Source organism: Phlebotomus papatasi, chromosome 1 (assembly GCF_024763615.1).
Source record: "Phlebotomus papatasi isolate M1 chromosome 1, Ppap_2.1, whole genome shotgun sequence".
NCBI classification, from domain to species: Eukaryota; Metazoa; Arthropoda; class Insecta; order Diptera; family Psychodidae; genus Phlebotomus; species Phlebotomus papatasi.
In genome coordinates, this window is record NC_077222.1 from 18,887,027 (window position 1) to 18,911,421 (window position 24,395).

A 24,395-nucleotide genomic window follows, 5' to 3' on the forward strand; every position below is an offset into this window, starting at 1 on the left:
ATTTTCACGGTAAATATTAACTTTAATAAACCCTCTATAACTTGGAATAGTTACTTTTTCGAAAAGACACTTGCAGTGTGCAAAAATGCATAAAATATTACACATCAGAATTACGATTTTAGGCCCATTTTTTATTTTTGCCTTTTGGACCCAGGAAAAAAGGCCTAGGCTTCCAAGTTTGTCAGGAAATGTGAGATGTAGGACTAGCTTTTAGATTATATGTTTATGGATGAAATTCATTTAGTAACTTGGAAAAAAATTAACTTTTACGAAGTTGCAACATTACGAAGCTGCAAAACCTTTCCCTACATTAAATAAATTTCAATATTTTAGCGAAATTTCCAACAAGTGTCCTTGCTGAACAGGTCTGCCTTTGACCCTAATAGTGATAGGATTTTGTGTAAAAAATAATTACTGATTGGATCCAAACAACATTCACTTTATCCTAGTTTCTTAGTTTATTTTTTGGCTGCATAATGTTAATTAAAATATCACGATTGAAAAGCTAGTCGGATGTACAATACAGCTGATTTCATTCCAGCGTCTTTTATTCTCTTGCATTTTTTAATATTAGTGTCAATGCTTTCTGTACAGGAATTTCTAGTATCATCGGTTGTAACAAGATGTTAAAAAATGTAACAAATTAATTTTTTCTAATAATTCTTTTTTGTCTTGGGATTCGTTTGTGTCTTTGGTTTTTTCTTGCCATAGAAATCCCATTTGGATTTTGGTATTTCTATTTAAAATGCAATAATTTATGTCTTATGTGAATTAGGTAAAAAAAATTAATTTACTTTTCGGGGGACAATTAAATTGGACAAACAATAGATGTACTTTCTCTTTTTTTGGAAATTCCTCGTGAAATTATTTGCAAATACTTTTTCTTGGTCTTTTTTTGTTTTTGTTCAATTCATTGTGAGAAATTGTCGCATTCGTGCCAAATAGTCTGTATAAGTTTTGGGACAAAATATCATTAGGTCAAATAATCCAATTTGCAATTTTTGTGAGAAGAATGGTTAGTATTCATGAGAGTTTCGTTTTGTTTCTTTTTTTTTTATTTGAGTTTCAACGGTCGTTGAATGTATACTCCAAAGTTTCAACCCTTCTGTGGAGGGGTATTTTAGGCGTTGTTGGAGTTGAATGTTGGGTATCCCCATCAGGCATCTCACATAGGGGTGGTTTAGATGGTTTGTCCTAGTTCGCAGGCGCCGTGTTTCGAGGTCATCCGCGTTTAATGTCAGTTTCTCGGTGGTGTTTTTGGGATCCAACAAGGGAAAATTGTGTGGTGCTCATCCTTGTCTCAGTGTGTGCAGCAGTGGTGTAACTAGAGTGAAAATTTTTTTCACTTCAACCCCTGCTGAATTGAAGAAAAAAATGACAACCTTCCCTAATATCTTGTTCGCTGTTGCTCCAAATTTTGTGATCCACCATTGAGGTGTTAACTTGTGCAAAAAAGAGAGTATATGTATATGTTAAATAATCGAGTTGTGAGATGTGTGTTAGATGCATTTAGGAATTAAGCAATAATCAGGGACTAAATAAAAAATTGTACTAATTTTGTGATTAAAGTCTGCTTGAGCGCCTAAGAAGGAACATTAGTGGAGGATATTAAGTGCTGCCTCTTCTCTTAATTGGATTTCTTCAACCTATTGTGCAAATTAAGTGAATTCTTATTCAGTGAAGAAAATGGTCTCAGAGAAAATATTGTGTAGTACATAAGAGAGAAAATTTATATATATATTTTCAGTCTATCGCTGTGAAACAGGGTGTGTTTAGGGGGGTTTATTAGTTAAAGAGTAAGGAGAGTGAAAAAGAAATTTAAGAGAACGAAGATCTATATAAATATTTTTTTGGAGAAAATGCTAGAAGTACGTAATAGTTGTCATTCCTTTTTCTTTCAGCCACTTCAAACACAAGGTCTCATAACTTTTCACCCAATTTCTCTCTCTATATTATTTTTTTCTTTTTTGATAGAGCGACCCTCTTGTAAAATATCAAGTGTTTTCACATTTTATCAAGTCATAAATGCAACATTGAACCACCCACATTTTTTTTCTCCTCTGTGTCTTTACTCCAATTTCAACAATATGGGTGCATCGTTATCTATAAATATATATATGCTGTCTACCACACAAAAGCTCCCCTTTTTTCAGCTGTGGAAAAGGCCGTTGATATGTTGAATAATTTCAGATAATGACGTAGTATAGTGAAGGAGTGTGTTTGATGTATGGGCAAAAGAGCGAGAAGAGGTTCTTAACCTTCCACAATAAAACAGTGTTGCTTTTGGATCTCTTTAATTTGAAATTGTTGCCCTTTTGCCACACAATTCCACCCATATTTTCATCTCATTCTGTCTCTAATAGAACCACCAAGAATATCGACATTTATGTCACAGACAAAAAAAAGTATTTCAAGAATATCTTTCGTTTGAGTTAGGAATTAATAAAATTCAATTAAACACAATAAATTGATGCGATTGTAGAATTTTCATATGAATTCCACATTCTGTGTCGCACATCTTCAAGATTATCATTTTAACATCTTTTTAATTGCTGCATATTAAGCCTCAATTATTAATTTCTTTTCCTCTGATGTGGAAAACTTGCCGAAACACAAAGCCTATGGACTATGTAGAAATGCTACTTAAATATTCCATGTGTGAAAGTGGAAATTAGAGTTTGTATTTTTAAAAACGCCCACCATTTTAGGCTTCAATTTCAGATGGTAGCTTGGTAGCTCAGTTGGGAGAATTTTTCCTAAATCCTAAAAGTCACCTTTGCATGCTTCACATCGCCGTGGAAAATCACTGGGAAAACGGGGGCAAAAATTGTAATTTCCGGGGAAATATACATGAATTTTCGGGCGCAATATCTCACCAAAAGTGCTAAAAGGCATTCTATGAATGCTTAAAGACCAATAAACAGGGAGTGCAATTTGCATTGTGGAGAATATCGAATGATTCAGTGAGAAAATATTGTAATTTTGCAAACCCACGAGTTCAGGGAGGTCATAGAAATATTAAAATACCAGTATTATCTCTAAAAGACTGTGACTTTTTAAATGTCCAATTTAAACGGTTAAAAAACAAATTAAAAAGATATAAAATTGGCAAATATAAATTTAAATAGCGATAAAATTTCGTAGGAGTTGCGTGTCCAAAAGTACGGTAGGAAAATTGCGTTTTGCTAATACAGTAGGTGTCAAAAGTTTGTTGCCTCACGTATGATCGGGAAACCAGGTGCAAAAAATGATAGAAAAAATTCCTTTTTAAAATTTTTCTTTTTGCAAATTAGTTGCCTGTAATCCGTAGATCTTATTTATATATTTCGAAAAAAATAGTTAATTTTATTTCACATAAAAGTTGATCATTTTTGATTCGTCAAAAGTTTGTTGCCTCGTTTGAAAAGTTTCTCAAAATAGTCAAAAACATGCAATTAACTTAAAATAAACCGACTATATTTTGAGTTTATGTTATTTGAGAGGCCAATGGTTCATTTAGACATTTTTAAAGTTGTCTATTGTAAATACATATAAAAGTGATGATAAATAACAAAAAATAGTCTATTTTTTTGATAATTCATAATTTTGGTTAAAATGGCAAGTTAAAAGGAATCAAAAGGTAGAAAATCGTCCAGAGATACTGCCGGAATGTATCTGCATCGTTAATTTCCAAATTTATGGAAAATTATGTGAAAAAAAAAATTACGAAAGGCTGTACATAAAATAGTCAAATATTATTCTGATGAGGTACGAGTACATCTGTAAAACGATACCAACAGACCTTTAGAACACGTCTTTTAGATGGGGTCTTACCTTATCGCCATATATTTTGACAATTTTGTGTATATCCTGTAGAGCAGAGGTGTGCAAGATCCTTTGAAACCGAATAAACGTCAAAATAAGTTTGTTCAAGCAGCGTTTTGACCACTGACGTACAAGTTTCTTTTGACGTTTTTTCGGTTTCAAACGGTTCTTGTACACCTCTGCTGTAGAGATTTTCCATAAAATTTGGAAATTAACGATGAAAATTCATTCCGGCAGTATATTTAGACAATTTCCCTTCTCTTAACTTTTTTGTAATTTGCAATTTTTAACCTAAGTTTTAAATTATCAAATAACAGATTATTTCTTGTTATTTATCAATACTTTTATATACATATATTTTCCATTGACAACTTTATGAACGTACAAACCCACCATTTGCCTCTCAAATGACATAAACTCAAAATGTATCCGGTTTACATAAAGTTGGTTGCATGTTTTGCCCATTTTGAATGAATTTTTCAAATGAGGCAACAAACTTTTGACGAATCAAAAATTATCAACTTTTAGAAAACAATAATGTTTTATATGAAATAAAATTAATAATTTTTTCGGAACATATAAATAATATCTACGGATTACAGGCAACTAATTTGCAAAAAGAAAAATTCTAAAAAGTAATTTTTTCTATCATTTTTTGCACCTGGTTTCCCGATCATACATGAGGCAACAAACTTTTGACACCTACTGTAAACCTGTACATGGCTTTTTGACTAAGTTTACAGGGAATTTTAAGAGTTTAAATGATTGATTTACCATTAATCTAAAATTCTGGGTTAAAATTTTTCCAAAATTTAGCATATTGGTTTTAGACTTAATCCAAAAGTTTTCAGTTAAATTCACTTCTGTCTCTACTTTCGTTACTGTTTTGCGCCATATTCAATATTCGGAAAATTAATAGCCTCTGCACAACTTTTAGAACAGGAAAATTTCATGAAGTCAAAAAATCAAAAATCTTCTATAGAAGGATGTGAATTTTGACTTCATGAAATTTTCCTGTTCTTTTATATATTTCCCATATATTTCCCATATTATATAAATATATTTCCCACTCGTTTTACTTGTGTCTATCTCATTCTTTTGTACTTCAAATTCGATTGAGCTACATTGAATTTTTTAGGATGTTCAAAAGAAGAAGAAGAGTGCGAAAAAACGGATTCAAATTTTGACTTCATGAAATTTTCCTAATATTTTAGATCAGGAAAATTAGACCATTTTTTGTAAAGATTTAAATATTCTACTGAGCACAATTTAATATTTTATTGAGCAAATTTAATTGTTTTTCTGACTGAATTTGTTTTTTTTTGTGCGCGTAAAACATTTTGATCTATAAAATTTCATGAATCTAAATTCGCATCTCCTTCTTCCTCATATGTCTTACATATATCTATCCCATTCTTTCACAATAAAAATTGTATTGAACTAAATTGAATTTACTGTGATGTCTAAAAGAAGAAGAAGATTGCAGAAGAATGAGACACACATATGCAAAACGTTTGAATGAAATTTTACTTCATGGAATTTTACTGATCTAAACAGAAGGGCCAAAATTGACTCAGGATGATCCTCGGGAATATTAGCCTGTTAAGTTTGCCAGCAATGATTAATCCCAAACTATATTACACTGAGGCTTTGCTTTATCGACTAGAGGTCCTTTCTATTAATGTCCCTTATCTAATCCTTTACTGTTAAATTTTACAGGCTAATTATTTTCGAGAATTAGCATGAGTATTTAGTCCCTAATACGATTTGAAAAATATGTAACCAATATTTCTGAAAATATTAGGGTTAAATATATTTTGGGTAAAAATAAAAAAAAGTCATTTTAGTATGTGAGGTTATAGTAAACATAACCTTTATAATATTCGAAAGGAACAAATTTCAGCATCATTCAAATTTAAGAACTTTAACTTTTAAATGTATTTGGTCTTTGACAAAGGATTCATGGACATCTTTATATATTATTTATTTCAAATTTGTACATAACCTCAAATATTCTATTTTTTCAATATTTTATTGCACAATACTGCTTTATAATTGTTCATCTCGGATTTAAATGAAACCATTTAGAAAGTTCTGTAATTTATTAATGGAATATTTACTTCATTAATGTAAGTTTAGGCGTCATTTTATGATTTCGCTATAATGAGATTCGAATCCGATATTGCTGAAATTGAAATTGAAACAATGTGAATCATATTCTAAGTCGTTCTATTTGACACTCGAATGGATAAATTTGTAGAAATTATTAAGAAAATTTTGAATTTTGTCCCTTATAAGGTCTAAATTTATATAGCTTATTTGAGGTTATGTTCAACCTAACCTCAAATTTCTTAATTAGCTTTTTTAGCAGGAGAACTAGCCCTTTATTTCAATTTAACGTTAATGTCATTTTAAATACACATGTAATGCAATTTTATTTTCTCCAATCTACTTTGTATTAATTCACTTTATGTTTACAGTCAATATCAATAAAAAAGAAACTAATAATAGTACATAAGTAAATTGACGTGTGATTTTTCATCTCATCAAACTCACACTTAATATGACGCACCTTGTAATTTTTTAACATGCACACATGAATGCATTTTCAGCTAATTGCTTCAAACACTTTTTTCCATCTTGCTAACAAATTTCCGTAATTTCACTTTTCGCACTATAATTAAATATTATTTTTTGTGTGTGGAGTGTGAGGCAATGTGACGAACATATCTTCATTGATTGGCTCCGTGAGAGGTTTTTTATGCCAGCAATAAACACGATTATAGATAATATTTTTTCTTGTTTTCAAACATTCCGAACATGATGTCACAACAGTGTTGTTCAATAGTATTTATGCCAGTTAGAGGAAAGACAGAACAAAAAAAGAAGTGATATAGTTAGGAGGGTGATATCTGAATGGAATGTAGTCCGTTTCGCATTATAGAGACACATCACATGATAGCACGCGATTCTTCACCTCTTTGAACAGTCAGTGTTTAAAATGCAAAATACATTATGTAAATTTAAACTGAAAAAGTTTAGCTGGTTATTTATTGATTTTAATGTTTGTATTTCTTAAATTTTAAGTATTAAAATTTTATTGTGGGTAACTTAGCCCTCAAAGGAGCTTTATTCCACAACTTTTCACAGCATTCAAAGTTTATGAATCACTTCAAAATATTCATAAAAAATTAAGGAATATTGATGGAATACCTAGGGTGAATTAATCTAATTCAAAACCTACTCCAAAAGGAAATTTTTCGCTACTTCCAATGGAAACGTCATTGTTTTCATGATAAATACAGTACTAAATTGTTATATTTATATATTTTCCACAGTTTCATTATTTAGTTAATTGTGCTCCAAATAAAGCGAAAATCCATTCATATTCACAAATTTTAATTTGTTAATTTCTCAGAAAAATTAAAAGTATACCTTTTCACCATCGATTTTTTCACCGATCGACCATGTTTTCCAATGAAAAACACAATAAAGTGAAGTTCCATATAATCCGAGCGAAATATCACGTATGAAACGTTCATGAAACACTGTTAGGCATATTTCTAGTTGATGTTCCATATGAACTTTGTCACACAAAAATCTTCTTGACTGAAGTATATTCTTAAAACGAAAACACTTAAGCATATACTTCAGTCGAGATGAAATTTTACATCGAAAAAGAGTAATAATTACATCGATATCCGATGAATTTATTTAACTCGCACGAAAAGTTGTTTCAACTCCTCTATTTACTAAAATTTACAACGAAAAAGAGTAACAATTACATCGATATTCTTCGAGTTAATTCAATTCTGTCATAGAGTTGTTTTAACTTTTTAGGTTTTTTCTTAGTGCTATAATGCGAATCCGATTTGCGATTTTATGATATTTTATGAAATTTAGTACAAACATTAGATCATACACTATGAGTTCTTATCTTGCAAAAACTTTCAAAACAACGCTGTGTAATTTGATAAAAATATCATATTTCTAATCTCTATTTGTGATGTTTTTTCTGTTAAAATTTTTCAGAAAAAACGCATTTAGTCATGTGCCAGTTTAGTACAGGTCTGTGCTAAATATTAAGTATTTATTTTGTATTTTTTTTCAAGGTCTTTAATATTATCTATGAAGATTCTCTGTGAAAACATTATTTTGAAACCCATTGTACATAGTATTACAATCGTTTATATTTACATTGTCAATATTGAACGAGTATATATTACATTACATTACCTGTGGTAATCACGAATACACGAGTGATCAATTTATGATAAATAGAAAAAGTTTTGGCTGCTGATGTATTTATAATCTTTTGGGTTTGATATTTTTTTTCTACGTTAAATGGATTTAAATATCTGATATTAAATTTAATTATTAGTATTTTCGTAAGTTGGATATTTTTTAAATAAATCTTTTATACATTGCTTTACAAAGGACTATATTCATTCAAGTTCTTTTTCTTGTGGAAAGCGAAGGTAATAAATATGTTCAGGAAAATGAAGGGGTTGATGAGTTCATTATCACCATTCAGAAATTGTGTCCATTGTAAGCATTTTTGTTTGAGAATTCCATTGTTAGTGAATTTAACGTTGAAGATTTGGCTTTATGAAAGTATAGCTCACACGCCATTTGAAATGCTGTTCACAGAAATTGTGGTGACTCTGCAATTGCGAGCTCGATTGATAATATCACTGGACAAAATGAACATGAGAAATAATTTTTCCTAACATCAGCACATGAAGGACATTTATTTGAAATTATCGTCCAATTCTAAGATATCGCATGTTATATTTTGTGATATTGTTTTGCAGACTAGAAAAAAAAGACAGAAAAGAATATTATGAAATGACAAGGTTAAACGTATTACTTGGGTGATTTATTTGGGCAAGGCTCTTAATTTGCAAAAATTGAATTATATAAAAATATATTTAGCTATGTCGGTGGGGCAAAATGATTTAAAAAAAAATGTATATAGAATGTTTGCGAGATGAGAATTAAATTGAGGTGGGTTCAATGGGCAGTTTTTATGCCAAATTGCTTCAATTTCACCGGATGCTTCAATTTAGAATATTTGTATACAGAATGCGTGTATTATTTAATCAGAGATTAGCATTTAGGCTAAAATGCGTCTGTTAGCCAGTTACAATATGTTTTGGCACTTTCAACAATAACAACTGACAAAATTGGAGGAAACTTTATAACCATTAAAATGATTAAAATTGAATAATACATTTGAGTGTCTCTGCAATTGCGTGATTGTTAGTTCTTTTTTGTTATAGCATTGAGCTCTTTTTTTTTAAGTTTCTTTCATGCTCACTGAAAATTGCCAAGAAGCATTCACATCAAGTTCAATTTATGCCTGACTTTCAAGTTATTCCGAAGTTCAATAGAATTTATTACAACATTCACTAACTCATTGTCTTTTTTTCTGGTTGTTTATCTTTGTCTTGCTATTGCATCCAGCCACCAGAGAATGAGCTGCAGAAGACACATGAGACGCCATTGAGTGAGCACCAGTTGAGAGTACAAGCTTCGCTGCAGCGACTAAATATTCCAGACTGGTACAAGCAGTACAACACAACATTGAAACCGGTGGACAGGACATCGGGGACAAACTATCGAAAACGAAATACTGAATTTGGCAAGTGGGCGGGACTGAACTCAAAAACCACATCCCTGAGCTCCCTCGGGTCACAGAGGGCGGATAAGGGATCACTGCTCTTGAGTCCATCTTCCCACAGTCATCATGGCAATACAGGATTTTCAAGGTGAGACTAATAAGCATATTTTAGTTAGAATTTAAATTTAAAGTGTGCAATATTGCAGTTTTAAAAGGTCAAAATCATTTTAAACATTCCTTGTTTTACATAGAATTTTAGTTCTATGTATAAACTAAAGGATTTTATAGGGAAGGGTCTTCTTACACTGAGAGAAATCCGAAAAAGTCAAAATAATATTCCGGAAATGTTAATTTTACCCTGAATTATTGATCCAAAATCGGTGTAAATATTACCCTTTTTAGGTGTATTAGTGGTTAAAGTTACCCTTTTTCAAGTTAATTTTACCCTTAAAAAGATGTAAAATTAACATTAAAAATGTTGATATATTTTTACACCTAAAAAGTGTTAAAGTTCTGATGAACAAAAGTGAATCGCACCCTCTTTTTTTCTCAGTCTAAGGACGAATGGGACACCCGTGTCCGAAAATTAAAAACTAATTTTTCAGACTATTTAGAGAACAAAATAACTTTCTATAGTCATAAAATTTGTTTTTGGGACACCGGTGTCCCACTCGTCCTTAAAGGGTTAAAGACTGATTTGTTTTTAACTCATTTTCCTAAAGTTCTTTTTGGGAGAAAAATCTCTTCACTGGTTTTAGGAAATGCAGGAAAGGCGAACTGGAGATGAAGTAATCCAATCTCACTTCTTTTTAAATTTCACTCCGTTAACGTTAAAACAGTTAACAGAATCAGGAAATCCTCTAGGGCATAGAATTTATAAAATAAGTTGGTCAAAATTGATTATAGGGTAACGTGTCGTATTACGGGACACTTTTTAGCACTTTCAAGTTTTAAACAGCTTAACGACTTTTCATATATTTTTTTTTCTTTGTTGATTCAGATATTTATATTCCTTGCTATCCAGAATAAGACTCATAAGACTCAAGAAATTTCGCCCGAAATTTAAAGATTGATTCACTATTAACATAAACAGAAACAATCTTTAATGAAAACTAATCAATTTTCATAAAAAAACACCGAAGGGAAAACCTTCTGCACTTCACCACAAATTACAAGACTTCTAGAACCACAATCGATCTGTCACATTTTTTGTAAGACTCTTTCCACACTGAGTTTTTACAACACAATTTAAATTCAAATTAAACCTAAAATTTAACAGTCTTTGTGTTAATATATCCTAAAATGAATAAATATTTAAAAGCAAAATGAATTCATTGACTATTCGAAGATAACATACATAATTTTAATTAATTAATTTCCATGGCCGAAATTACACTTAAAATGGCCGAAATTAGAAGCTGGCCGAAATTTGGCACACTTCCCCTAAGCTCCTAACCTTTACAAAGTTTTTCTGAAAATACATGAATGATATTTTCGTTCTTCTGAAAAATATTATATGTATAACTTATTGTACTTTCTAACGGCAAGATAGATAGATAGATAGCTGGAGATTAGCAAAAACACAATCCTAGATTCCTACAACCTTCTACTTTACGATTAAATACAAGCATTAGAAAAAAATAACTAGACGACAGTCAAGAAGTTAAAGAGGTTCATCAAGGTTATTTTACGTCTTGGAAGACAACAAATTTAAAAATTTTATTTAGGTTTTAAAACAAATAATTTTGCCCATCACAAAATGTATCTTTTATGATTTTTAAAAGATAGTAATTCTTTTAAAATAATCATCTATGTTTTTTATTCAAAAGCAATTCAAGTTTTATTTGCAAACTCCATAAACATTGCACAAACAAAACGTTGTACTTTTCAAAAAGTTTCTTTGCAAAAGTCAAGTTGAATGAAGTTATCTATTCAAGTGGTGCGAAATTAATGCAAAATTGTGTCCCATTTTACTTTGCAGATGGTCAACATCTCACCTCAATTCAACACAAACGTCCCCCAGCATATCCGGTCGAAGCTCATTCTCACGCGGTACCATCAATAGCAACTACATGTCTGGGCACTCTTTTATAAATCCAAATGTTGGAACTAATATAAGAAGCTCGTACAGACAACCATATCTTGGATGGCGGAGTCAGGAAAAATTGGCTCAGCCACGAACTCCCGCCGAACGGTAAGTTTTGTTTGAAGAGAAAACAAATGCAGTTAACTGAATCAAAATTGGTATTTCAATAATTGATGATTTGCAATGTTACCTTTCTTTCTTACTTTGTTTTTTTTTTTCTTTCTTTCTTTCTTCAATGGCAATTTGTAGACTCGCATCATCGCTACTGAGTCAGCAGCAGCAGGAAAAGAATCGACAGCAAAAGTCAGAGACGGAAAATGAAGAAATTCAAACATCCATTAAGGAAGTGACTTCAGCCATTGTTCATTATGTAAATGATCAGAATAGTCGAAATTCAAGAAGTCGATCAACTAGTCCGAGCCTACGGTAAGACTTTAATTTTCAATATAATGAATTTTCTTTTGTAAATTTATTTTGGGATATTGTTAATTTGGAGAATAGAGTCTCTTTATTTGGTGAATATCTCCCACTCTATCGATCGTCAGCTTTATGACCCACATACAATTATGTATAGCAAAGTGCATTGATTTTAGTGGACGATACAGAAATGAATGGAAGAAAAGGCGTATTCTATTTGGAAGATATCTAGTTACTAGTTATACCAAAGCTATTAATTTTCACTTCATTCCCTTTTATTCTGGCATGCAACAAGGGCTATAAATCTCTCGTGGGACTTTGAATAAAATCCAAATTCCGAATAATGAATAATATTTCTCAATTTGGTTGAAAAGCTTATATTCAACCCATCCCAAAACAATTTTAGTATCGGAAATGATTATCTGAAAAGCCTATTATTTTATAACGCTTGTGAAATTTTTTTATTGTTAACAAATTACGCAATTTTTAATCGTAAAAGCCAATTTAAAATCTACGGGATTTCTGTAATATTACCAAAGGGAGAAGTAATTATAAAATATTTATCTCTATTTTTAAATATTACAAAATCCATTACCATTAACATCCATTAATAATCCTCTTTATCATTCATAAATTCTCGCTTTTCTAATGGCAAATTTTATTTTAAAAAAGAACTTTAAATTTAAAAAATATGAATTATTCTTAACAATATTTAGTAAAGGTACATAAATTTTAGAAACTCATATAAGCACTAGTACTAAATCTTAGATTTTTTATACTAAGTCTTTGCTATTAGGTTTAAATTGAAGTTAAATTTGTGGGAAAGTCGAACTTCGAAAACTTTTAAAGAGTTATACTAGAACTAGACTAAAAGTTTTCCCAATGGAAAAATATTTTAACAATTTTATTTATCAAAGTATTAGGGTAAATTAAGCTAAGTCAAAACCTGCTTCAAATGCAAATTTTTCGCTACTCTAAATGGAAACGTCATTGTTTTCATGATAAATACAGTACTAAATTACTATATTTATAAATTTTCTTTACCACAGTTTCATTATTTAATTAATTTTGCTCCAAATAAAGCCAAAATACATTCATATTCACAAATTTTAATTTGCTAATTTCTCAGAAAAATTAAAAGTGTACCATTTTACCATCAAATTTTTTATCGATCGACCATGTTTTCCAATGAAAAACACAATAAAGTGACTGTTATTTATTCGTTTTGTTTAACATTTATGTCATATTTCTGGTTAATTTTAGTTAAATTAAGTGAAAATCTTTAAATAAAAGGGCTTTTCTGAATTGTCTGAAAATGCTTCAATAGGAAACCCCGGAAATATGATTTTTTTGGAGAGATTTTCTAATTGTTTTAGATGAGAAAGGAGAAAAGACCAGGAATAAGAACAAATCCTGCACTCAAGAGCAACTCAACAAGGTTTTGGAAGCCTTTCGTCGCAGTTTCACTTACACTGTTTGTCTCCAATTAGAAACTTTCCCTTGTCTCCATTTGGATTAATATGTTTTCAATAGAAGCATTTTACGCTCGCGTATTTTTCTTGTATTTAAGAACTTTTCAAATTATATACAAAGAATTTTCACTAAACAGTAACATTCTAGAAGAGTCAAGGAGCAAATTTATGTTATGCACTTCAGAAAAAAATATGAACTTAATGCGTTGAATCTTCTGTCAAAGTTAAAGCGTCTGGAAATGGTTTTGAATTAGAACATTTACGCTATATAGAAATTTAAAATATTTGAAGTAAATTTTAGTAAAATGAAATACTATTTCTTAACAGGTTTAATCTTTGAATGTGTAAATCAAGAAAAAACATCCAGTAATTCTGCTTTGTTTAATTTCGTTGTATCTTCTATAGATATTTAGAAACTTACCAAATATTTACACTCTGATAAGATCCTAATTCTTTTCTCACTGCACGTACGTTTGATATGAGAGTCAAACAGAAGATATCTTTTTTCTAAAGCAAGAGCTTTGTCCACTTAATTATTAATGTTTCAACCTTCAACTTTTTCAAACAAAAACAAAACTATTGTTATTAATCACTCTTATTTGAAATGTTATTTTTAATTTGTATTACTGAACAATTAATTGATATCAACAAAAAAGGTATCAAGAAAATGGTACTCTGAAAATAAAGTTTTGTCAAATTAACAAAAAAAAAGTTTGTCAAAAGGATGTTCTTCCACACAGAATATGGATAAGTTCTACAAGATCCATTTGTTCGCTTATCAAAACATTTTTTCCATAGAACGACTATTTTTGGTTCAAAAATGTAATTGGAGACAAAGAGGATAGGCTGTATTAATAATGTCTATTTCTTGAACTATTTTATAATATTAGATTTGATATTTTTTATTGAAAAATAAATTTCTGACCAATTTAGTCCAGGAAAATTCAGTCCATCAAAATTCTCTTGAAATAAGACCTATCCACATTTTTGGAGGGTCAAGGAGGAAGTAGTATAGTTCAGTCCTTAATAGGGAATTCCGAGAGTCGTCGAGAAAGATTTAATTACTCAATGAAAATACATTTGCTTATTCCAGAGCTTTCGACTCGGTCTGAAGACCTGTATCAATGATCAAGTCTTTATAAATGTTCTGTGAGAATCGGTCAGGACTTTTGTCAGGTATACAGCAGCGCATAAAGAGTTTTTACTGAGAGTTTTTTTTTGGAGACCGATCCGAGAGTTCTGGAATAAGTTAATATGCTTTCCCTGAGTGATTGATCTTTCCCGAAGACTTTGGGAATTCCGTATTATGGTATTAACTATACGTCGGTTATTTCTTTCTTACAATCAAGTTCAGCTAGTTTCTATTATTTAAGAAAATATAACATATTTCTCATATATTTTATTTATTATTATTACAAAAATTTGTAATTTCAAAATTAACGAATGCCTCAACACTCCTACTCTTCCTTATCCAGTTTTGGCTGAGGTTCTTTATATTTAGTCTCATGCAATATTCGGTCCTGCTTGAAAGGTTAGAAATTGAATGTTTTCAATTAGTCCAAAGCTCTAACAATTTAGAGAACTCAATGAGATTGAAATGTTCTGTGGGATTTCTTTACTTAATTTTCTGTCAGTTCTAATATGGAGCAAGCTTGAATTTTAATTGAAATTAAAGCTTTTAAATTCAGAGCTAAAGTATAACGTGGTTGTTCCCTTACCGCAATTGACAACTAATATTAGGATTAAAAATAAATTTCTATGTGGACCATCTACTCAATTCAGAAATAAAGAAAGCTTAAAGATTTATTTATTTATTTATTAATGGATTCATGACCATTTTCCTGATCTTAATGGTGTGCCGAAAGCAGCATTAGTGTAATTATAGTGTTAAAATTAAGAATTTATTACTCTGAATGAAATGCTAATTATTCTTCTTATTCATCTACAAATTTTCAGTATTAAAACATTTAGTTTCGTAATCATAGAACTTTCTGCTCTTTAACTAAATGTTTGTCATTTTATTTTAAAGACCTTTTTATTATAACTAACCTTTAAACGCCTAATTTTAGTCTTAAAGAGAATTAAATATAATAAAACAATATACGTGCAGCCAAACGAAATTTTATATATAGATTAAATTCAGAAAAGGACACACAGAATATTCATGGCACACAAAATCGAAAACGATATTCAGAAAATATTTAAAGTCTAATAATAATGATAACATCGCCTTTGTGAACGTAATTTGTATTTTGTTTGTTATTCTGTTTATTTCATTTTAGTTTAAAGACTTAAAGAATTTATCTCAAAACAGTTAGAGTAATATTCAATAATACTACCTCAAAATGTTTGATAAATAAATACTTAAGCTTAGCACTTTATTTTAATTATTGTAAAAAATGTAAAAAATTATAGCGTTTTAGTAATAGGGATTTTATTAGAAAATCAGGATGCAAGATTGAGGATGATAGGTTCGTTTCAGGTATGCACGATTTTCGAAAATATAAATATTTTGCAATATTAAATTAATTGGTCGCGGTCAAAGTCCTAAAAAGTCAAAACCCCGAACGTTAAAATCCCGAAAGACAAAAATCCCGAATGGGTCGATATCTTGAATAGGTCGAAATCCCACATAGGTCAAAATCCCGAAAAGCCAATATCTCATGTAAGTCAAAAGCTCGCATGGATCAAAATCTCGGAAATCTAAAATCCCGAGAAATCAAAATCCTAAACTCTAAAATACATAATAGCTCAAACAAACTCCTGAAAAGCCAAAATTATAATTGTGTCAAAATCACGAATGGGTCGAAATCCTGAAACGATTAAAATCTCGAATGGGTCAAAATCCCGAATGGATCAAAATCCCAAATAGGTCGAAATCCCTCATAAATCAAAATCGCGAGAAGCCAAAATCTCGCATAAGTCAGAAGCTCTAATGAATCAAAATCCCAAATCCTGAATAGTCAGGATCCGGAACTCAAGAATCATGAATAGGTCGAAATCCCGAAAAGGCAAAATTCTGAATGAGCCAAAATCAAGAATAGGTCGAAATCCCGAATGGGCAAAAATATTGAAAAGCTGAAATCTCAAATCCGTCAAAATCCGGAATGGGCCACATCTAAAAAATGAGAAAAATTTCGAATGGGGCATAATCCAGAATGGGTTGAAAATCTGCGTGGGTCAAAATCTTGTGAAGCTAAAATCCCGAAAAGGACAAAATTCCAAAAACTACCGAAATGCCAAAATCCCGAAACCCAGAATCCCCAAAAATCCGATAACCAGAATTCCTAATTCTTAAAAGTGTCATATAGGTAATAGGTACTCTGACGATTAAACTCGCGCTTACTGGATGAAAAGGGATATTTCCAGTGTTTTTGAAAATTATTCCACACATTATTCTCTGTATAATTTCGTCCCTTTTAGAATTTTTGACCATTCCTAAATAGGACGTTTGAAATTTAGGCTTTCGGAATTTTAACTTTCAAGATTTCGACCTATTCGGGATTACTAGCTTTTGGGATTTTGGTTGGCAGCGAGCTTTAAAATAATTCATGTTTTGAAAGTAAGTCTTAAAAAACTGAAGAACTGAACTGGACCCTGAACTACCCCAATCCCTGATACGTTGAGATTACACTCCGAATAAATAGATTTAGTAATTTAAGGCATAGTGGGGTAATTGAGATTAGAATGTAAGTTTAAATTTTAAGATTTTTTTTTACTAATTCTTTGCTCTTCTTTTTTTTCTTGCTAGTCTGTAAAATAATACCGAAATTTCAAAATTCAAAATAAATTCTTTTCATAATTACTTTACACCTTATTCACAAATTTACAAATAATAATTTTTATAAAATTTGCAAACGATCTTGCTGCATAATCGATTTTTCCAGTGTACATTTACACTCTTTTCAATATAACGGCGTTATCACACTTGCACATTAAAATTTTAATGTGATTCACATTAATTGTCGCTTGTGAACGTCCAAATATGTTATTTGTGTCTTTGAGTCACTTATAATATTTGGGATTTTTCTATTTATTGATAAAGAAGTGGACTTGGCCTGCAAAAATAAGTTTAAATTTACTTCAAGCATAAATATTTTTCACAATAAAAAATTAAAAAGAAAATCGCATTAATTTTTCGCATTAATGCTATAAATCAATTTATATCAAATTTTGCGGCCCAAGCCTACCTTTTTATCAACAAATAGATCAAATTTTGAATATTAAATGATTCAAACACACAAATTACACATTTGGACTCTCACCAGCGACAATTAATGTGAATCGTATTAAAATTTTAATGTGCAAGTGTGATAACACAGTTAAGTTTAGTGTTTCTACCAATTTTCACACTTATCAGTTTAAATTAATTCCCAAGAGTTCTTTTTATATTGATCAATTGCATAAAACACTACCCGACACTTTTTAAGTATTAAGATTAAGTCACGTTCAGGAAGTTGTCCAAATGTCTTCTGTACTTTCTGACTCGTGTATTGACTAAGGTTGGGTGATAAAAAAGTTTTCATCCGGAAAGAGCTTTTTGTAAATTGAGAAAAAGTTATGTTGACAATTTGCATTTCACGCATAAATTTTCTCTCCGATAATGGTTGTTGTGCGTTGTGTGTAATATTATTGGAAGTTCGGTCTGATATCTTTGAGAGAAAATAAGCTTTTTCTTCTAAATTATGCTTCTATAACAGATTTATTATGCTATATTAAATAATCGGTGTGATAAAAATATAATCAAGATGACTTTACGATTGGACATAGTATAATATGCATTGAGATTGAGGTTGTTATGGAAAATGGGAGGGACTATTTATCATTTTATTCGATTTTTTATTATATTGATGTTATTATATTTTTTAAAAGTATGATTTTGTTGAAAAGGGAGGATGAGAATGAGAGATTGATTGTCTAAAAAATGAGGTCAGGAAGTGAATTCCAATGATAGAGAGGAAAAAAGAAGTAGCCACAAGTATCTCAATGGAAAATACAAGCCACAATTGTTTAATCTCTCTTCAATGATGGTGTTTTGAAGTGTCTGGTTGCAGTGAAAGTTTTTGCAAGACATTTTGATCTCCTACAAGAAGTAATGTGATGCGTTTCATGCGCATATAGAAACTGGACCAGGCACAACTCTATTAATTTCCTGTTGGTTATATTTTTTAATTTGCCTTTTAATTTGATTGATGAAAAGCCAGTGGAAAAATTGCTCGTTTTAGCAGTCATCTCTCTTGGTGTTGGCTATAGTGAAAGAGGAAATGTATATTATGGTGTGTGGAAAATGTTATTTTGTCATCCATACGATATCGTCAAGACAAGATGAAAGACATAGATGTGTTTTATATATATTCCTGGTGGTAACTTCCTCGTCATGGGTGATCTAAAAGAGGCACAAATAGAGAGTGAAGTTTTTGCAGCAAAACAAAAAAAAAGAAAAATGCAATTGATTTGCCTCTATTTTTTCGTGTTACCTAATCCAACCAGTGAAATTGCCAAGTTTCAATTATTTCGAACACGTTTTTGCATTGAATGATGCAAAAACTCTGACTTTCCTCCCAGCTTTTCCTATTTTTCTTCCATTTTATCTGCATACTCACTCTCTCCTCCTTCCCCCAAAAGACTTAATTGCTCACATATGCCAATGAACTGATGATAAATCAATCAGATCATGCTCGTGTCTTAAGTGGCTCTCTCAAGAAAACATACACATTAACCAACCCCAGAAAGAGGTGAAATGGATAAATACACGAGAAAAGAAAACCAAATAGGAGGATAATCAATAGAACGTCTAGACTTTTAACCTTTTGCATGCCATATGAATTATTTCGGTAGTCATATGATGCGGGGGTGGAGAATAAGAAAAGTAAATTGTAGTCCTCACAACAATGCTATTTTAGCACGAGATATATGCCACAAAATTGATTATAGCCCCACGGATGGTTGATGGAATACAATGCAAAGAACGAAAAAACCGAAAAAATGCAGAAAAAACACCAGGAAAATTGTTTCAATATCACAAAAAAGGAAGTTTATTTGTTTGGAACAAGTACATGATTTGGAGTATTTATATCTTTTTTTATCTTTAAGAGAGCAAAAAAATACAACTGTAGAGAATTAATACATTGGCTTAAGTTGATTTTGGTTGATATTCAGATCAATGGTGTGGAAGATAGTGATGGTGGGCATGTCCGATCTTCTTAACTACGGCATTAAAACCGAAGTGAGGATCAGCAGTGTAATCAACTACCCTCTTTGTACCATCAGGCTCGTATAGGGAATAGGAACCTTTTACATAATGTCCATCGCTGTGCTCCCAGGCTTCCTTGTTATCTCCGGTATGGGGATCTTTTACTCCGTATTCGAACTTGTAGGGGGCTGGTGCCTAATTATTTGAAAGAAAAAAGAGAGTTTTTCTTTAAATTCACTACTAGCTTTAAGACTGCTTCTGCAAAAAAAAAAAAATAACTTCTTGTAGTAAGGGTAAGTGCTCATGTTTCGTACGATCCTAAACTTCGTAATGACTAATTTTTTTTCCTGTTTTTCTATAAATGTGACTCATCGCTTCCATATTTTAAAAGGCTAGGCGAAAGTGCCTAGTTTTTAAAATATATAGCGAAGTCACATTTATTGAGAAACAGGAAAAATTTAGTTATTACGAAGCTTAGGATCATACGCAGCATGGGAACTTCCCGCTATTTTTTTTCGTTTCGACCCAAAGTTTATTGCAATCTGTATTGAGTTATATACATTCAGCAAATATTTTCACGAGAGAAGAGTCTTGGCGAGTGTGCATGCCCTCTGGCACGACCTCTATCTATACATTGAAATTATTATCACATTTTTAACAAAAGAACAATGAAGATTGAAAGGAAAGCATTGAGTGGTAAAAGAAGTCTAAAATACGAAGAAGTTAAAATTACAAATCGTTGGTTGCGGCTACCTCTGTCGTATCTGCATTTGTTTTGTATCTGCATTCGGAGCAACTACAATACAGACGTTCTCACTTGCGTGAACTGCTGACACAAAAGAAATACAGATACGACAGAGGTAGTCGCAACCGACGAAATGATTCACAGATTTGGTAGGCGCGATCTCTTCAGTCTACAATACCCGTAGTTGATCAAAAGATCTCTTGCCAATGGATTAGGGTGCTGCTGCAGCCTGATCGCATAATTCCGTATTCGTTCCCGAATAACGTCGCTCACTTCGGGTGCCCCCAAGTCCTTCCCGCTAATGTATATCGACGCTTCCATTTCATACTATGCTATCTCAGAATGACAACATTTCAGGAGAGCCATTCGAATGAATTCGATGAATCTGTACGAAAATGTTCCATTATTTAAAAGAAAAAAGAGTATTCGTATTTTTGAAACCAATCTGCAAGTAAGATTTGTGATTTTCCCTTTGAAATTAAAATAAAATAGGTTTATGTCGATTGAAGAGTTAACGTTTTAACATTTCACATTGAGGTTAAAGCGATTATGGATAAATAAGAAGAGGACAGGAGATTCAAAAATATTAAGCTACTTATCAATGTTTCTAAAAAGAAACTCTCCTTTTTTATCAAAGCAGAAATTTTTGAGAGTTTTTCAATGAATCCATGTTAATATTTTGTATTATTCAGTCGGGATCAGTGTTCTTTTAAAATATTTACCTATGTTATTTATAAATATTTATTTGAAATGAATTCTTTTCTCTTTCATTTAATCGAAAACTTACGATTTTACTTGTAAACTTGCATGGAAGAGATATCAAAGAACATTTTAAGATTGAAAGATTTCTAATAAAACGGGAAGAAATATTGCAATAATAAAAAGACAACAGTTTCTTTTTAATGTTAGAAATCAAATGATTAATGATGCTATTCCAACACTGAGAAAAAAGGGGATGCGATTAACTTTTTTCCCTCATAACTTTAACACTTTTTTTGTGTAAAAATATATCAACATTTTTTAATGTCAATTTTACACCTTTTTAAGGGTAAAATTAACATGAAAAAGGGTAACTTTAACCCCCAAATACAACTAAAAAGGGTAATATTTACACCGTTTTCGGATCAATACTGCAGGGTAAAATTAACATTTCCGGAACGTTATTTTAACTTTTTCGGATTTCTCTCTCAGTGAATGAACAATGAAAAGGGTAAATCTTTCTCCTGGACATTTTTAAACACTTCACTGTTTTCAAGTGCATCTGCATTATGACTTTTCTTTGTATTGGTCACTGTCTCGACTGTTTTCTTTAGTCGTCACCGTGTTTTAAAACCTCCAAAATAGTCGTGATAGGAGCCAATACAAAGAAAAGTCGTTAATGAGGAAGCTTGAGAACTTGATAACAGTAAAACAGTTAAAAAACGTATTATTATGTCCATATTTATTTTCTGTCCAACGTTCCTTAATAAAAAGCATAGGAAATAAATAATGTAACGATGTTTCTCATTTAAAACATAAAATTACTAGAAATATAACGTATCGGTACACTCACTGAGAGAAATTCGAAAAATTTAAAATAACATTCCGGAAATGTTAATTTTACCTTGCAGTATTGATCTAAAATCGGTGTAAATATTACCCTTTTTAGGTGTATTAGGGGTTAAAGTAAACCTTTTTCATGTTAATTTTACCCTTAAAAATGTGTAAAATTAACATTAAAAAATGTTGATATATTTTTACACCTAAAAACTGTTAAAGTTATGAGGAAAAAAAGTTAATCGCACCCTCTTTTTTCTCAGTGTAAAAACTTTCCCTTTTAGAAGTAAATTATTGATAAGTCCTTACATAGTGATGCTCCTCATGGTGATCATGATGATGCTGATTGAGATTAGCATAGCTCTCAGCATGATGTCCTGGGAATGCATAAACAGCAACCACGGCAAAGACTAGACAGATAAGAGCCTATTGATCAAAATAGAGGCAAAAAGGACACAATCATTAAGAGAAAACAAACAAATAGAAATTTCCCTCTCGAAATCACTTTCTTTTTCAAGGTTTCTGTTTCAATGTTAATTAACTTCGCACCTGATAGAACTTCATTGTTTTGTTTATGATATATTTTATTTTCCTTTAATCTACTTTCAACTGCAAACTTGCACTTTAATTCACTGTGTGAACTCTTCACGCATGCGTGTAACTCGATCAACACACTGGCACTCAACTGATTTCCTCGGATCGCTGGGACAAGCTCTTATATGGCCGAGTGTAGTACCTGAGGAGAGTGGTTGGTGGATTGATCATACACTTCCAGTTTCAGGTGCGCACGCGCGCCAAACCAGGTGCATTTGTGGAACTGGAAGAAGAGATGAAAGAAAGTTATGAAACAATTGCAATAACTCAAATTACTCAATATATGCGCGATCTTCAGCGGACATTCCCCTCCTCCGCAGATTGCGCTTGACAAACGTGGAAAGGCAATTTGCCGTTTCTAGAGTAGTAGGTACATTTTGCTAGGATGCATATCAGGTGCTAAACCAGAAGATGGAAATAAAACCGAGATCCATAATTATGCGATTCACTTATGCATGTCACTCTTTTTTTGCTACCTGGTGATTTTTCTCATGATTTAAGCGTCTTGTGATTGCAAGAAAAACTTAATGGAAATACGCAATATTTTGTTTCAAGTCATAGAATTCCTTTATTAGACTGAAACTTCAGGAAATTTTGTCTATTTCGGTTTAAAAGAAATGTATCAACAAATCAGATCAATATGGATAATAGTTCCTATTGGCTACTGTTCAATTAATTGTATTGAGACAAGAAAAAAAAACATTAAAGAAATGTTACGTATTTCAATAAATGAAAAGGTATCAATCTAGAAAAAAAGATACAAGTAACCATATCAAATTGCACTAATTTATATTAGCTAATGTCTTCTACTTTTCTACATAAATACTATGATAAGTTTTAGTCCAAGTTTGATAAATCAAAGCAAATTGTATACGCCTAATTTAAGAAAACGTTTTGTCACTTTGGCAAAGCAATTTTGTCAAAAGGATGTTTCCCATATAAAACGTGAGAGAAAGTTTTGTTAAATCCGTTAAATCTCAAAACAATATTCTTTTGACAAAATTTTTACAAAGGAAAAACTTTTAAAATTTCTTCCATGATGCCAAATAGGGACGTCAATTTCTCTAGTGTATAGTGACTAGTGACCATAGGAGTATCTTATTTAGTTAACATTGATCACTCAATAAAGTAGAAGAAATTATCCTTCATATTCAAAAACTAACTCATCTTATTGACTGCTCTGAAAAAAAGTTTTGCCAAATCAACAAAAAAAATTGTCAAAGTGATATTCTTCCATACAGATTGTGGAAAAGTTTTGTCAGATTAGTAAACACCATCTTTTTGACAAAATTTTAACAATATCCATTTGTTTGTTTAAAAAACTTTTTTGTTTTAGAGTAGGGTATAATATCCTAATTAAGAGCCTATTTCTAATAGGATTTTTTATTAAAATTTATCGACATGAATCGCTTTTCGACTAATCTGTAGAGCAGGGTCTACTATTGAGATTATGGCATAGATAACAAATAAACAAAAATTAAGTACTGAAGGAAAAATACATTCATATTCAGAAAAAAATTAAATTTAATAACAATTCTATCCTAATTAATAAATCTTTACCTGAGATGGTAGTGTCATTTTTTATAGCCAGTATGGCTAGTTCTATGATCGATAACCGTTTTTCTTATAGAAAACAAGGTTAATATAACGTTTTTTGTTTCTTAAAAAATATATATAACTAATGCAATCGATAAATTTATTTAAACAATTGTTTTGCCTTAATATCACTTATCTAAAACTTAGACTAAACGATTGATCCGAAATCGGTGTAAATATTATGCTTTTTAGGTGTATGGGTTAAAGTTACATTTTTTCAAGTTAATTTTACCCTTGAAAAGGTGCAAAATTAACATTAAAAAATGTTGATATATTTTTACATGTAAAAAGTCTTAAAGTTCTGAAGAAAAAAAGTTAATCGCACCCCA

General features: G+C 31.0%; 2 protein-coding genes across 4 annotated transcripts in view; one reads left to right on the forward strand and one right to left on the reverse strand.

Annotated features, from left to right (window-relative positions):
• The window catches only part of LOC129798103 (uncharacterized), a 92,846-nt gene that overhangs the window by 56,229 nt on the left and 12,222 nt on the right, over positions 1-24,395 (forward strand). For all 3 annotated transcript variants that reach the window (XM_055841078.1, XM_055841077.1, XM_055841079.1), the window contains 3 exons: positions 9,271-9,575; positions 11,409-11,621; positions 11,763-11,939. In XM_055841078.1, the coding sequence (XP_055697053.1) occupies positions 9,271-9,575; positions 11,409-11,621; positions 11,763-11,939 (695 nt within the window). The remainder of the gene's footprint in view (positions 1-9,270; positions 9,576-11,408; positions 11,622-11,762; positions 11,940-24,395) is intronic.
• On the reverse strand, positions 19,414-22,799 carry LOC129798104 (cuticle protein 19-like). Its single transcript, XM_055841080.1, has 3 exons — positions 22,426-22,799; positions 22,186-22,302; positions 19,414-19,790 (listed from the first exon to the last, which is right to left on the reverse strand). The coding sequence occupies exons 1-3, from the start codon at positions 22,438-22,440 to the stop codon at positions 19,563-19,565; spliced, it is 360 nt and encodes a 119-aa protein (XP_055697055.1). The 5' UTR covers positions 22,441-22,799; the 3' UTR covers positions 19,414-19,562.